General features: G+C 44.6%; 1 protein-coding gene across 2 annotated transcripts in view; it reads left to right on the plus strand.

Annotated features, from left to right (window-relative positions):
* The window catches only part of INPP5A (inositol polyphosphate-5-phosphatase A), a 257,283-nt gene that overhangs the window by 39,156 nt on the left and 202,265 nt on the right, over positions 1-15,862 (plus strand). Inside the window, exon 1 of one of the 2 annotated variants that reach the window (XM_056351392.1) lies at positions 1,394-1,473. The exons of the other annotated variant lie outside the window; for it this stretch is intronic. Within the exon in view, the coding sequence (XP_056207367.1) occupies positions 1,408-1,473 (66 nt within the window). The 5' untranslated portion in view covers positions 1,394-1,407. Of the gene's footprint in view, positions 1-1,393; positions 1,474-15,862 lie in introns of those variants that run through there. 2 annotated transcript variants of the gene reach the window in all.

Below are 15,862 nucleotides of genomic sequence, written 5' to 3' on the forward strand. Positions count from 1 at the left end.
ACAGAGCCCAAGAGAACCGGGGATGACAGAAGCTCAGGGGTCTCTGCCCACGGGGTTGGGCACCTCCAAGGATGGAGACCTCACGGCCTCCTTGGGGATCCTGGTCCCATGTTCAATCACACTGTTGGGCAAGTACAGTGGGGATGTCGGGAAGTGGGTCTGCAAGCACTCCTACTGCAGAGGCGGGCGCGGCTGTGGCTGGGTGCAGCTCATACAGAAGGCACAGGGGCTTAGACTGTTTATTCTGGCAAGTATTTGGATCTGGCAGGAATGGTCTTAGGAGGCTGCAGCTCTCTACAAAAATAGGAAAGAAATTGTGGATTTGGAACCAGACTTTCTTACAGTGTTGAAACTTGTAGTTGATGGGCTGTGGACCTGTTCTTTGTGCAGGTGGATGTGGCAATACCTAAAGAAAGGTTCTGCTCTTTGTGATTTGGAAAAGACTTCTAGTTCCTTTGCATGTGGGTTTTTCTTTTTCTGTTATCTGTGGCTTTGTATATTGCTAAGCCTAGCCATTTTTATTTTTCTTTTTATATCTGGGAAGCTTTCTACCAATAGCATCTTCCCCCATGAGCTTGTGAATCTTTTCTAAAAAAGTCCCACATGAGTAGTCTTATCTGCACAAGTGCAGACAGTGTTTTTCTGGCTCCTCAAGTTCAGGCTCAGTCATTATCTTGCTCACATTTTGCATGCAGTCTAGGCTAATGATCGTTCCTCCAGCCTTATTCTTGTTCACGTTTTTGTTTTGCACCCTGATGACTGTAAACTGCTTTTTCTTACCTGTGATGAAAGCAGACTTGTCTTCCATAGCATCTGTTCAGACTGCACTTGTGGATGTAATTTTCCTAGGCTGTCATGCATAATTTCACCCCTTGTGTTGCTACTTCATTTATTTTATATTCTCTTATTTTAAGAATAAGCTGCCTGACTTAACCTAAAATCCCCCTGCTTTCTTCAGCCTTCCTAAGACATTTTTTTGCCAAATAGTGGCATGTTGGCTCCTGGTTGGGTTTTGGTTTTTTTGTTGGGGTTTTTTGGCCAAGGTCTCCTGTCTTGATTTCTAACTCACTGGATTTGCCAGGAGATACGGTTTTGCTGTGTCCCGGGATGCCTCTTATGCTTGGGAAACCTCCTTGTAAAAATATATAATACTTTCTTGAAACTTTCAAGGAGGTACTGTAAAAATTTGACAGGAGTTGAACACCTTGCATGCTAAAAAACTCAGCATGGAAGGATATTGTTTAGCTGGCTGGTCTCCCTGTAATCTTAGATTTTAAACAATTATGTATACATAAATATTTAATATATTAATATATATATGTTTTTATATATATATAAAAAATATAATTGGTTGGCGCATAGGCTATCTTTTTTTTTTTTTTCTCAGGTGTCCCTATAGTGCCCGGCATGCTGGGGTACTGGTCCAGGGCTGGCACTCCTTCTAGCTGTAATTTAGGATTTCACGTGAAACCGGTAAGCTGAGACAGTGTGTTGCTGGGTGAAACCTCTGATGGAAGATTAAAACGGGAGGTGAAGCTGCCAAGTGTTTACCTGGGAAATACACATGAGAAACTGAGTCAAAATAAAGGTGGATGGCAGAGTGCAGTCAGATGGGAAGCAGATCACAGAAACCTTGAAGGAAAGTTGCCTGGGGCAGTAAATTGGGTAGCAAAACTTGCTCACCTTCTGCTTTTGTAGTTAAGGTCTTCGTTGTGGCAGCCACTGTGCTTCTTTAGAGTTCTGCCATTGTTTATGTAATTAATTCCTTATCCAGCTTACTGTCCTACTTCACCCTTTATGATTTCATTTGTGTGAAATTAGTGCTACTTAATATTAAAGTGTATGTCAAAAAGATGTTTTTATAAAGCACGGTAAATAAATTGCTTTTCACTTCTACAAGACACTTTGGAAAATAACTTTGCAGAAGTAATATCCCTGAGCACCTAAGAGCTCGTTGTGCAGCATGTCAAATCGCTACTTACACTGTGAAAATAGTTTTCTTTTTGTGCCTGGGGCTGGAGTTTGAGGTGTTTCTGTCCTTGTCGTGGACTGGCAAGGGCCAGTTGCCTGGGCAGCAGGAGGAGCAGTGCAGCATTGAGGGGGAGTTGCCAACCGCAGCCCGGTTGGCTGCTGCCAGTGCTGTAGCTGCTGCAATGGTGAAAATCAGGGGGTTTGGGGGCTTATTCACATGCTTCCTGGTCGTTACCTTTTAAGAGAGCACTTGTGTCATGTTTGCGAATTTCTTTCTGTATCCACCAGTGAGAAATTACTTTTTTCATAGGAATGACTGAGATACTCACCTGGCCTTTGGAGTTTTCTTTAAAAAAAGCATAAATCACAAAGTAAAAACTCCTGCTTGTTGAGACAATTGATGCAGTTGTAGGAGCTAACAACACAGATGGTACTTGATGCCTAGTAAATGCCTGTGAACTGTTTGCCAGTACCATGTTGCGTGGGTTAAACAGCAGTAACCTTAGTTCCTTGGGTAAATTACTGCTTTGAAGGTAGTCAGTTAACTTCCGTGGGTATATTGTAAAAATGTGGTTTAATTTCTGTACTGTTTGCTGACTGATGTGATCCTTCCCTGTTATTTGGTAAAAATCTGCAGAAAGGTAATTTGGGCCCTAATTCTGCAAAGCGTGAATGTGAGGTCAGCTGTAGAAACAGGAATGCTTTAGGTCCATTTCCATTTTTTGTTTTGCGGAGTTATAATGAAGACTGTAAAAAATATGTTATTCACAATCTATTGCTATTTTGGGTCAGTTTCAAACAAAAAGCTTCTTGCCTAAGTAATGGAAAATTGTGCAGGGAATTAAGATGGAACACTATGGGAAGTGCAGTAGATCTGAAGAAGCTTGTTTTGACAGTTTTTCTATTTGAAATGCCAGCTTGTGTTTTGGTAGCCCCTTTGTAGCAGGAGGTTTTTTGCAAGCACTGTAGGTGTTAAATACCTTTTACACCACTACCCACTGGTCACAACTGTTTGAAAATAAATTAATTGATCAATCTGTTCACACCTGCGAATACATAGCTTGATAATTTTCTTTGAAAATCAGGTTGACATATTAAATCTCTATTCAGGTGGTGCTGAGACTGTGTTCTCCTGAGGGTAATGAAAGCTTTGGTACTTCCCCCTGGTGGTGGCCGTTAAGTCTTAACTGTTGTGTCCATAGTGGTGCTGAGGGAAAAAGGGATCTTTATGAAATGTACTCTGTCCTGCTAAACTCCAACTTGATCTAACAGGTTTTTTAAGAGTTTGATTGAGAGGCAAATGGAAATTTGATAAATACATATCAACACCTAGTATTAAAGAAGGAAAAATAAAATAACTGTCCATAAAGACAGAAAGAGGAGAGTGTGGCATTTGTAATATAGCATCAGAGCCGACAAGTTTGGGGTGGGAGCAGTTGCGATGAGGCTGTGCCACTGTATAGAAAGAGGTTTGTGTGAGGAATATTGCTTCACGCACTGACCTGTCAGTTTATTACTGAGTAAAAGTGTCTCATTTTAACTGTATACAGCAGGACCAGGTAACAAATTAAGCTTAATTTTGAGACTTTGGGTTGTATTTGGATAACTTCTATTGGACTTCTTAGGGTGAAAGTAAAGACTTCTGGACTGGATCTTCAATTCGAGTTTAGGTAGACATTTATTTTTACACAATAAATGCACTTCTACATTTGTTGTTGAGGTGTCTCGGAATATGCAACCGGAGACCAAGGAGCTCGGAGGGTGTCTCTGCAGGGGGTGGGCTTGGAGGAGTTTGTGCGAGAGGGGACATCTCTGCAACTAGGGAAAGGGCAGTTTGGGGAAGGCCGTGGTGATGATGGTGTCTGAAGTGGGAGCCAGCGCCTCACTTGGACCATGAGAGCCGGTACATCGGTGAGCTCCAGGACAGCCTCCTTTCTCAGCCAGGTGTTTGAGGGGAAGTAACCAAATGGATGCAGCAGCTTCCAGCTTAGCTTCTACTTCTGCTCATTTGTCCTTTGTGGTCTGGGACAATATGATCATTTGAAGATGGAACTGGAATTAGATGGCACCATCCATGTTGTGGGTTCACCTGTGGAGTTGGTCAGGCAAGCTGCTTAGGTTGTGCATGGCTTGTAATGAACAAGGTTTCGCTTTCGCAAGCAAAGCTGCAATTGTGCTTGGCTGAGGAACTGTCGGGCTGGGGAGATTTGCAGAGATGGGGGCACCAGTTATTTTGTGCTGATGTCTTGTGCCGTGTGTGGGACGAAAAAAAGGTGCAAGCTTACAGCGGTAGGTTAAGTTTGTGTGTTTAAAAAAAATGTAACAAATTTATATATCCATTATCGTGAGAGGATCAGTCAGACTATTTTGTAGGGCTGGGGTGGTGATAGGGTGTATTTATGGTCTGTGCATGTCTTTGCTTGGGGGGGGGGGGGGTAGAATTTATATTAAGCAATGCTTGATTTTTATCAAACTCAAGAGAAAAGTTCTTATCTCTGCTGTTCATTAGTCTGCAGGTTTTTTTGTGTTAACAGAGCATGTGTTCCTCATAAGTGCGTTTTCAGAGAGCCTGTACCATCTGACACAATGCATGCTGCATGCTAACGTTCCTCGCTTTTGTTGTCTGCCTGATGTTTCCTTCCTTGAGAATCTATATTTAGTGTTAAAAAAGTATTCACTGTGGCATACGACTCAAGGCGGTTGCTTTTCAAGCAAAAGGAAACAGTTCTCTTTAGGGATAAGAGTGAACGAAGGGCAGGATTTCCTGTGGAAACTCACCCACGTGAGAGTTGGCTTCTACTTTGAACTTAATGGTGATAATGGTGAAGAAGGATAATGGTGAAGAAGGCTAAATGAAAAACCCAGACAATTTGCACCAACATAAAAGACACACCCCCCCACCCCCCACCCCGCTACCTCGTAACCACGTCCTTTGTACTTCTCAGCGTGTTTGCTGTAGCTTGAATTAGGCCTTCTTGTGGAAGGTAAGGGAACAGGACCATTTCAAAAACAGGTTTCAGAGTACACTTGTCCAAAACTGGACAAGGTGATTTTGCTGCGTGATTTTGCAGTAACTTACTGGTGTGTGGTGCACATGCTGAGGGTAGCAACTTCAGCATGTGCCATGCATGTAGTCATCCTAATGCAGCTTTGTGCCATGTAGCACAGGGGAGATGCAGTAGAGTCCCTCTACTGAGGAGGAAAAATGAGCTTTTTCAGTACAGAATGACAGTGGCGGCTAGAACAAGCTCTGAGAGCAGCAGATGTGTTCCCTGGTGAATGTGATCTGTTTTTCTTTCCCTTATTAATGGCTCTAAAAATAGTCTGTCTTTCAGGATACAGCCACTGAAAGGCCAAGCCTGTCCTGGTGTGGGCAAAGGGGACAGGAGCCGTGTGGCTGTGGCAAGGAGTGAGGAGCCCATGGTCGCTGCCATGCAGTTTCAGGAGTGCCATTTGGGCGCATGCCATGTCTGTGCCAGGAGAGGGGCTCCGTTTAGGTGTACAGGTCACTTGTTTACAGTGTAGGAGCTCAGAAAGCGTTGCATGTGATTTCAGTCCCTGTCATAGCTGTGCGTGCTCCCGTGGTTGGGTATGGCTGGAGACACCCCAGCATGTGGGATGGCTGGGCTGGGCCCCAGGCGGCCGGGTGCAGGATGTGGGCCGGGGCAGTGATGCCCACAGGGCACCCTTGGCCTGGCAGCTTTGGGAGGGTGCCAAGGGCAGGCAGGAGGGGTGGTGGGCTGCTTGCCTCCTTCGCAAGCAGCAAGGCAGAGGGGCACTCCTGGCAGCGGCCTGGCTGGAGGTCCTTGCCCTCCGGAGCATGGGGCGGCCGGGGAAGGACAGGCTGTCTCCTGCCCTCTCAGCCCACCGCAGCGTGCTGCCCACCTGCTTTTCCTCCCAAAGATGTGTGAATCTTTTGGCCAATTTCAGCCACTTCTTGTGGCAAGACCGAGATCCTGTAAAACCAGAGGTAAGCAGTGAAGTTGGTGGTTTTGTAGGTGGATCAAAGCCATCCTCCTTCCTCCAGCATGGTGGGAGCAGTGGTAGTGTGAGCTTGGCAGCTGCCTGCCAAGCCTGCCTGGCCAGGCTCTGGTCTGCCTGGGGCTGCTGAAGTCCGCTGGGTCCCAAACCAGCTGCAGCATGCCCCGTCCCACCCCACTTGGGGGTGCCAGGAGGAGCTGGGAGACTGGAGGAGTGTGCTGGGGATGTCAGGCTGGTGTGCGTGGGCTGTAGGAGGAAGGAGGTCGGGCTTTTCAGTGAAAGGTAAAGCTACAAACGGAGGCTGTGGCTGGCGCATGGTGATGGTCACATGTCTTGACATAGAAGGTGAAAACCTTCTTTTGCTTATCTCCTCAACAAGTAACCTCTCTTGTGGGGGTCGCAGTGAGCACATACCTCTTGGGCAGCTCTGCTGCCCGTTACAAAGGCCAAAGCACATGTGAGCATGGGGTTAAGGTGCTTTGTTGTACGTTTCCTTATGGCCAGGCTGTTCTGCATGCTAGGACAATGGAGCAGGTGCTACACTGACCACATCTGATTTTAGCTGGGGTTTATGGAATTCCTGCAGCTCCTTTAAAGGTTCTGGAATAAAAAAATGTATGTGAACTTTTCACTTCGTGATCAAAGCCCTGGTGGGATGCACAGTGTGGTGTTCCTGCAGCGTGTCCCAGGGGACGTGCTGTGCAGTAGTGCTAAGCAGGCAGCTCAACCCCTTCCCTGTGTCCCCAAGATGATCTGTGTGTTCATCACTGCTCACGCTTGTTTGAAGGACTGTTGCAACATCAGCGGCATTTCCAGCTGCTCTTCTTGCATCACTGCCTGATTTGGGGAGCATGTTTAAAAAATGGAATATTCCAATGATGCGTTTCTGTACAGAATGTTCCTGCTTTCCTGATTAGTGTTTTGTCCTGTTTCAGTAAATTGAAATGATGTCTTTAAAAACAGAAAAAAAGTGTACAACTGTGGTATTTCAACTGAGCTCTACCAAATTGTGTTAAGAATACTTGTTTTGTTTCAGTTCTCACAAGTTCCTGAGCCACAAACGTTCCTGGACAAGCAGGCCTGAATTACACAATGCTCTGTATCTGCAGAGCAGTTGGTGGGGTGATCCTTTTGCGGGGGGCAGTCCCCAAAGTAGTGCTGGGCCTGTGCTGGAGAAGGTGATTTTCCCCTTGGTGCCTGGCAGGAAGGGTGAGGGGTTGCTTGACCTGCCTCGTTGGCCTGCTCCTCAGCACCTCCTGAAGCGCTATGAATCGGATAAGGACCAAGTAGTGTGACTTTGTGTGTGAGATAGTCAGCTTTTTAATTTTCTTTCCTTTAGCCTAATTTTTTATGACTTCTTAAAATCCTTATGAAGATAGAATTCCTGATGGTGCTTACATTAACGTTGTATGGAGACTGACAGAAGTGTTTCTTCATAGCTGTCTGGCTGAGAGCACCATGGGTTGTCCTTCTCTTCCTCAAAGCAAGTGAAAGTTTTCCTTTCTGAAGGATGGCTTGTTTGGTTTTTTTTGTTTGTTTTCTGATCAGGATTCCCTAATCCCTTCTCAGGCAGCAAACGGGGCATGCGAGGTTCCCTCTGCACCTGAGGAAAAGCCCATGCACTGAGGGGGGGTGTGTGTGTGTGTGGAGCAGGGTGGCTGTGGGGTCTCCATCCTTGGCGATGCTCCATCCCCCGGACATGTCCCTGAGCACCCGCAGTGGGGACCTGCTGGGAGCAGGGTGTACAGGGACCCCTGAGCTCCTGCCAGCCCAGCCGGCTGTAGCAGGCATTAATCAGCCAGTTAGCCGCTGCGTTTGCGTTGCCCTTGGTCCTCCCTCATGCAGGACCCAGTGCCAGGAAGGGGTGAGGTGAGGTTGGGCACCGCGGGCCTCGGGCACACCCTGGCGTGGTGCGAAGGTGACTGTGGCCCGGTGGGCACAGAGGGGACACAGTGGCAGCCTGCTGGGGCAGGCAGGGCTGGCAGCAGGGCTGGGGTCCTCGTCTCTCCATCAGACAGCTGGTGGCCCATCTGTGGCTCCACAGCTGGGGTGGCTGAGAGTCAGAGAGGAAGTGGGGAAAAAGGGTTACTGCTGTGACAAGCAGAAAATTTCACTTCTGCTTCTCCCTAACAACAGGAGGAGTGCTTGAATGGGAAAATTATCTGTGAATACCCAATTATCTATATGATTTTTGGAGCTGAAATTTCTTTCTTTTGTAGTTGGCCTTTACCATTACATCTGGACGTTGGTATGAGGTGTGTTCCCTCAGGTTACTGCCTGCCCTGTTCTCATGCAGCAATGTGCAGATGTCCTTTTACATGACCTCTGAACTACTGCCCGGTTTGTGCTCATTTCGATGAAGCATTTACGTAAATTCCAAAATTGCTATAAGCACTGCCTTTTTGTTAATTCTTATGAAGTTACTGCAATATCAGAGCATTACACAAATCAGAAACTAGAATATGTTTTTGGTTTTACCTCGTGTGTGTTCTTTGTTTTCTTCCATGAAAGCTGCTAAAACTCTATTTTGTACTAATAGTGCATTTTTTTCCTCTCTGAGGAGTGAGATGGGGGAACAGTAAAACCTTCACTTTCAAAACATACTGAGCTTGGAGTTTGGGGGGAATGGGGGGATTTGTTTGTTTTTCCACTTGTGGCATGAGGAGTGAGCCCTGGTGTGGTGTTCAAAGGTGTAGCCTGACTGAAACCAGAAAAACTGACTGTACGTCCAGGTTTTATGTGTAGAAGCCCTGGGACCTTAATGCTGTTAATGGATCTATATAGCAGGAGACTCTTCTCTGTAATTGGGCCCAAACACAGTCCCTGAGATTAATGTACTAAAATAAAGAACTGGAGAAATCAAAATTCTAGGCATCTAAAATCACCATTTCAATATCGCGTGATACTTAGGTTTCCAAATAAATATCAATGCCAGATTTAAATGTACATCTCTTTTAAATGTGACAGGAAAGTATTTATGCATTTTGTTTGAGAGTTTGCTTCTGCTTAAGCTAAAACTGACTGGATGGAACATTTCACAAAGGGCTATACATATGTCTCTGACAATTTATATCTTTATGAGATCACCTATTTGCAAGACATCCAATGATCTTTAATGGAAACTTAATACAATACCAAGGATGTTATTTTTCAACTGCATATATAAGTTCTGCTGCTCTGGCTTCTTAGAAATTGCATCAATAAACTGAGCAAAATTATTTTCCTTTTAGCACTTTGTTTCTTTAAATTGTTTCTTGTCAGTTCTTGACAGACAGCAATAGAAGAGGTTGCTCCAGTTTCACCTGTAAGTAGAAGACTCCTCAGGTCCTTTCACCTAAGCTAAGCAGTGAATGAGACCGCACCGAATTTTTGGTACCTGCGGCTCTCTGGAGTTGACACCCTGGTCATGGATCACTTGCATGCTCAGCCATTTGGTAGGTATGCAGAGCAGTCTGGTCTGAATTTCCTGCCAGGACAGAATTTGGCAGAGAATCGTTCTCCCTCTGCGAACAGTGGCCCAGGCACAGTGTAAAGGACATTAGCCCCTCGCCTCCTGTTGCGTCAGCGAACTCTAAAGCGGGGGTTATGGTGCAGTTGCTGCAGGGAGGTACTTGCCTGAAGCAGGTACTTGCCTGAAGAGGTCCGAGCTCCATGCTGCATGGAGGTCCCTGGTCTCACCAGGGACAAATACAGCAGTAAAGAGGAAAGAAAAAAAAATACTGAAAACCCACTCTCCTAGATCAAATTGAAATCAATTCCTAAATGTGTCCCTTGGCACTTTATTTCTGAAATAGAATGTAAACAACTTTAACATGGTCTCGTCTGCTATCAAATACTTAGGTTAGATCACTAAATACTACTTTATTAGTGTGATGAACTGCATTTTGGCATCCCCCGTGCTTCACTTGGCAGCAAGTTGACAGCCATTCTTAGGTCTATGGTATTTTGGCATGAAAGATCTCTTTTCTGATTTAATAGGGTGTGTTGGAGCCACCTCACTGACAGCTTGCGCATTGCTGGTGTGTTAGTCCTGGAACTGATTCTGCAATGATTCTGGGAAAGCTTTGGACTTTCATCCTTGGCAGAGCAGTGCCCAATCAAAAGGTGTTTAGCATGTAAATATGGATATCTTCTTGATGAAAGAGCATTTATTGCTTGAAGCAGTTGATACATGCTGCTGTACACAAGTGCATATAGCTCATGAACTTTAGCTCTTGATCTTTAGTTCATGAAAGTTCCTGTCTTGTACAAAAGCGAGCATTTACATACTATCACATTAAATTTTTTTGCCCGTTGAATGCATTCTACCGTATTAAGACAATATTTTTTTTGCCAGCCTCCTACTCTGCAGTTAATCACTGAGCTGTTGGGCTCAGCAGGTGTCACAAAGCCATAGGTATAGTTGGGCACATGCAGTATGTACATACCGTAATGGCTAACCTGTGATGCTCTCTGCAGTGCATTTATTTCTTGTGTAGAAGGCACTGGGAGTCTATGGCATGTGCTGCTTCAAGATACCAGCACGGTACATATGTGAAGGTCTACTGCTGTCACAGAAACAGGATTAATAAAATATGTAAGATATTTTCAAGACTCCATAAAATCTAGACTGCAGGAAGAACTGTCTTGATCATTGGCTTTAGTAGCAGCTTTCACTGTTGTGTCTTTGTTGCCTTATAGGGGCTCTGCAACTTAATATTTCCTGAATTTTTAACTATGTCCCTGTCATGACTTGGACGTAGGAAAATTCAAATGGTGTGCAAACAGCTGTGGGGTAGGTATACAGCTCTCGGCAGATCTCACTTTGATGTGGCTCAGAGAGCCAAATTCTTTTCAGGATCTTGTCAGGGATTTTCTTTTTCTTTCATCTAGTTCAGGTATAAGTTCTCTTGCTTACCTTGCTTGCTAGGTAGATCTCTGCTTGCTGAGCTCCCCAGAGGTTCATAGAGGTTACATGCAATGAGCAGATCCGGGGTCCACATGGTGATGGCCCGTTAACCGCTCTCTACTTGATTGTGCTGCTTACTTCATGTGGTGGGTCAGTGCCCACCTCCTGCCATGACACAAGTCAGGACAGCGTTGCTCCCCTGTGGGTTGTGCTGTGAAGTGTGTTGAGCACGATTTTGCAGAAAAAGACCCTAAAACCCCAGAGATTAACAAATACAGTCTGGTTTTGTTGTTGATGGATGTGATGGATTTTTCTGTTTATGTCATTTTTCAAAGTCCATTGGCTTAGCAATTTATGGGGAGTTTTTCTTGGGAGATTTGGGAAGAGGGGTACTTGAGTATGTTTTAGATTTCACTTTTGAAACTGGATCCTAAATCCAAATGTTTTCATACTATTATACACTTAAAAAAACCAAACAACCAGTTGCTGTAGGTAAGGAATAATTATCTCCATGTTCAAGCCAGAGGGAGTTTTTAAAGATCTAATTTAAAGCAAACAAAGAAAGAAAGTTCACAAATACACAAGACAGACCACGGTGGTGGTTGTGATTGTGAATATTGCCAGAGCTCTATTTTATCTATGCAAGTGCAAGAACAGATTAATTTCATTTATACTCTTTTTCAGCATAATGTCTGTTTTTCCCATGCCATTCCAAAATCAGGATGCAAAGTAATTGAAAACTTGAGTGTATTATTGTGGTTAATCCCTGCTATTTGCTAACAATTATAGTTTGTGTGGTGTTGTAAATACCGAGTGTTGGATTAACTCTTGTTGTTAATACTCTTAACATGCTGGTTATTCAAATATCCAGGAGCCTTTAATCTTTCAATAAGATGTCAGTAATAGAAGTTAAATTTGAAACACGCTGGGAGTTTGCGAGGGTCAGGATAGTTAAGACTCATGGCTTCTTTACTTCAGTCTTTGCAGTTACTTGTAAATCATTATTCACTGTAGTTACCATACTGTGCTTGCATCTGGCCGGGTTTATCTTACAAGGTGGGATGTGGACAGAGGTTAGCCCTGAGAGTTGTGGGTCTGGTCTCTCCTGTTGCAGTGTGTGCTCAGAGACAGCTTGTGCGTAGAGTCATGGCACTGCTGTGGGTGTTGTGCACACATATTTGCAGGTATGGCAGAGAATACATATTGTCTGTGTGCTACATACCTTCAGAAAACACGTTGTTTTAAAGTGGTTTAACTTCACTCCTTTTAAGGGTATATCTGGATGTGTGTTAGACCTGTGTAAACCTGGTGTTGTTGCCATCAGATACTGTATTATTTTCTGCACAAACAATTCTGGAAGTCTGAAAGCCTTGTTGCACTGTCTCAGTGTAATGTAATCCTTAAGAAAATTACCTGTTACTTTACTAAAAATAGTTACAAAAGAAAATGTATCTTCAATTAATCATAGTGTGGTGTTCTGTAATTGAAAGCTGAGCTTCATTAGTGTTGAGAAGTATTTTTCTTTTGTTCTCTGACACTGGATTAACTAAGAAAGTAAAATAGACTTGTGACATACGAACACCTTGTTTGGAATATATGTGTATAGGTAAATAAACACACGTATGTATGTGTGTGCATGCGCTTATGCACCTTTCCTAAGTCTGCTGCTTTACTAGGTTTTCATTCATACATATGTATGAATGGTATGGTATTATGAAGGAAAAGAGGAAATGTTTGCTTTTCCTTTGGTGTTCTTTTTTCCTTCTGTTTACAACCCATGATTAGAGTGACTCTTATATCACCATTGCCCATTTAAGACATTATTTGATATAAATTATATAGGCTGAGGAAAGAGGGTGCTTCTGTCAGTAGTGTTGCTTTATGGATTACCAAGCAACTTTTCATAAAAAATAGTGATATCAATTATTACAGCTGTGTGCTTGGCTAGTTAACAGTCTGTGTCAGTCAAGGGACACATGAAAAATGAGGGGCCAGAGGCGTGTTTTGGTGAGTGTGGCTATGTATTTCCACTTACACTCTTCTCAGTGACTGGGAATGTGTTTTCCAGGTGTTTGGCAGGCACAACATTTAATTGACTGTGAAAGCCTGTAAGAAAGTATTAGCTCTGTAAATCCTGCAGCGCTGCATGCGGAGGAAGTTCAGCACTGACGACGAAAGCTTTAAGCACTTATGCATGTGAAGTGTTTTTTCCAGACCAGGCAGTGCCTGTGGGAATGAGCAGGGTGTCCTGTTCTGCTCAGTGTCAGCTGTGCCTGGGGGGTCCAGCCCCAGGCAGGCAGCAGCCACATGGCATCTGTGGCCAGTGGCCGGCTGCATCAAAGCCTCCCTGCCACTGATACCTCCCAAAGGCAAGCAGTTGGCTTTCAGCAATGGATAAGGCAGCCCATCGCGTTGCTGTAATTTCTTTCCAGATGCCAGCTACTTGGATAGAGGTACTCAGTGTCACTGCAGGTATGCTGGTGAAAAACATACCTGCACAACCTGCCATCGTTCCCTGTTTTAGCATCTGGCCCAATTCTCTGCAAAGCTCTTGAACCCATGTTTCATCTCAGGCTGTTCAGCAGTTCTGCTTTCAGCAGAGATTGGCATAAATGTGTTTGAAATGAGTTGCTGAACTGGAGTCTTGCTAAGTAATAGCATGTAGAATAGCTGCAGAAGCGTGGCCTTAGAATCTCTGAAGATCTGCACAATCCAGGCCTGGTATTAGAATAGGCCTGTAATCAGAATTGTACTGAAGTTGCTGTCCTGAAGTTAACAAGAAAGGTAGCCTTGAGCTATTCTTGAATCCTGAGACCAAGTAATTATGTTGTGCCAACAGGCCGTGGCTGTAACAAGCTACAGCTGCTGGGAAGGCAGGTGCAGGGCCAAGAAAGATAGGGAGCGGTATGGGAATATAGGGAGTAACAAACTACGAGGCTGAAGCACAGCAACACAATTAGCTACATGGATAGAATGCTTATCTTAGTCGTGATAATTAGGGGTGTGAGAACTGCGCGTGTTTAGAGACTACTAACCAATTATTTCTGCTTTACGAATATGCATGTGTATCGGTTCTATATAAGTAGTGTTAGAAACTAATAAAGTTGAGCAAGATGCATAACTCGTATTGAGCGTCTTCTTGACTCAGGCGAACCCTTCTTCCAACAATAGCATACACAAATCATAGGTTCCTCCTAACTTTTTTAAGAGTGTGGATGGCACTGATGGTTAGCTACAGGTTGATCAAGGAGCAGACCTTGCAGAAGCGCTGTTCTGGTGTCATGCTGACCTGCTGCTGCATTTGTTCTAAAGATGTATTGCTGTGATACACTTCTAGTGCAGTCTTCATCTTTGTACTTGGGAGTTACAAATTGTGTGTTACAATATTGTGTATTGTATGTGATTCATAGGCTTTTTCCAGAGATGTAATTGTTCATATGAATGATAAATTGCTTTTAGTCACAGAACTTGAATCATCCTTTTTTAAATGCAAGTATTGTTCATACTGAATTAGGTGACCAATTTAAAGTTTGTCATGTAAACTTAATTTCTTTTTCCGCTGGAGTGAATGGGTTTAATTGTTTGGGTTGTAGGGTTTTTTTCCTCCTTTCCCTTTTTTTATTTAATGGTATTCTTGGCTGGACTTTTTGTTCTCTTATGCCCATGGAGTTTAGGAGGGGCTCCTTAATATCCACGTTGAGAACCTGGGACAGAGCTGCTCTTTGGGGCAGGAAAGAAAATTCCCTGTTCAATATGCAGCATGTTCATTTTCTTCCCTCGTCACTGTTGTGCCCTGCCAGTTCACCCTCCTGGTGAAGGAGCTGCTGTTCACCCTCCTAGCACTGTCATGTCACCCTCTCCCAGCATCTGCGCCTGCTGAGCACAGGGCTGGGGACAGCTTTGACCAGCCCCTGCCCATGTGTACCTTACCCCAGCTCTGGCAAGGACCAAGCAGCCCTCTGGGCTGGGCAGGGGGTGGACTGAAATGACAAGTGGCCTGGTGTTTTGTGCTAGTCACACAGAGATCTGCATGCAGCAGGGTGAAAAGATGTGCTTTTTGAAGTTACAGAAGTTTTTTAACAGGCTTTAGTCTTGTCAGGTCAGGATGGGCAGGTGACCAAAGTGCAGTAACTTGGTCAGTTCCTCCTCCTCCCTTAAAGTGCGAGGGTGCCGGCTGCCATGCTTTGTACATCCCAACCCCCAAAATAAACTAAATTTGGGGACACTTTTGCTAACAGATGTTTTTCTTTAATAAAAAACATTTGGTTTAATTCACTTTTTCATTTGAATCTTCTCCTTGTGTCTGGAATCAGGTTTGCTTTCTGTATGTGCTGTGTGGTGTTTAGTGACTGTGCTTGTGTTGTCAGGCTGTGTCTCTTTCCTACTTAATGGCTGCTCTGAGGGCTCTTTGGCATCAGAGCAAGCATTCTGCTCCAGCCCTGGAGTCCTGTTCGTTATTAGGTTACACCAGAAGAGACTATGTCTGAGTGCTCATGATCTATCCTGTACCTGTCCAATGACTTTCACCTATTTCCATGACACTGTTATGATACCACAGATGACTAGTTTCCACATCACAGCATTGTGCCCTCTCCTGTAAAGATCCATCCTCACCTCTTCTTTCTATGTTTAGCCTCATCTCACGCTATCTACCTGATGCCACCTGTAAGAGCCCGCTATGCTCTGCAGTGCCCCTGGCCTGAGGTCCTGCATGGCAGCAATGCACTGGCAGGCATCTCCAGCTGTTAGGGGTTAGGCACAGTACAGACCCTATGGCTGCTGCGGATTTCTGTTCAGCTGTTGTGCACGTGCCCACTGGTTGCAGATGGTGCAGACACTCACAGTTGTGGGCAGTGCCACGCTCTTGCATTCTCTGCAGTTGTACACCCAGGCAGTTAGACTTTGCCCAGAATTAATTCATTGCAAATGCCAGAGTCTGGTACCTGTCTCCAAGAGCCATGCTTGGAGTCACTGGTTATTGGGCTGTCTGGCTGGATCGCTCCAACAACAGGCTGCATCTAT

Source organism: Falco biarmicus, chromosome 9, assembly GCF_023638135.1.
Source record: "Falco biarmicus isolate bFalBia1 chromosome 9, bFalBia1.pri, whole genome shotgun sequence".
In the NCBI taxonomy this organism is placed as follows: Eukaryota; Metazoa; Chordata; class Aves; order Falconiformes; family Falconidae; genus Falco; species Falco biarmicus.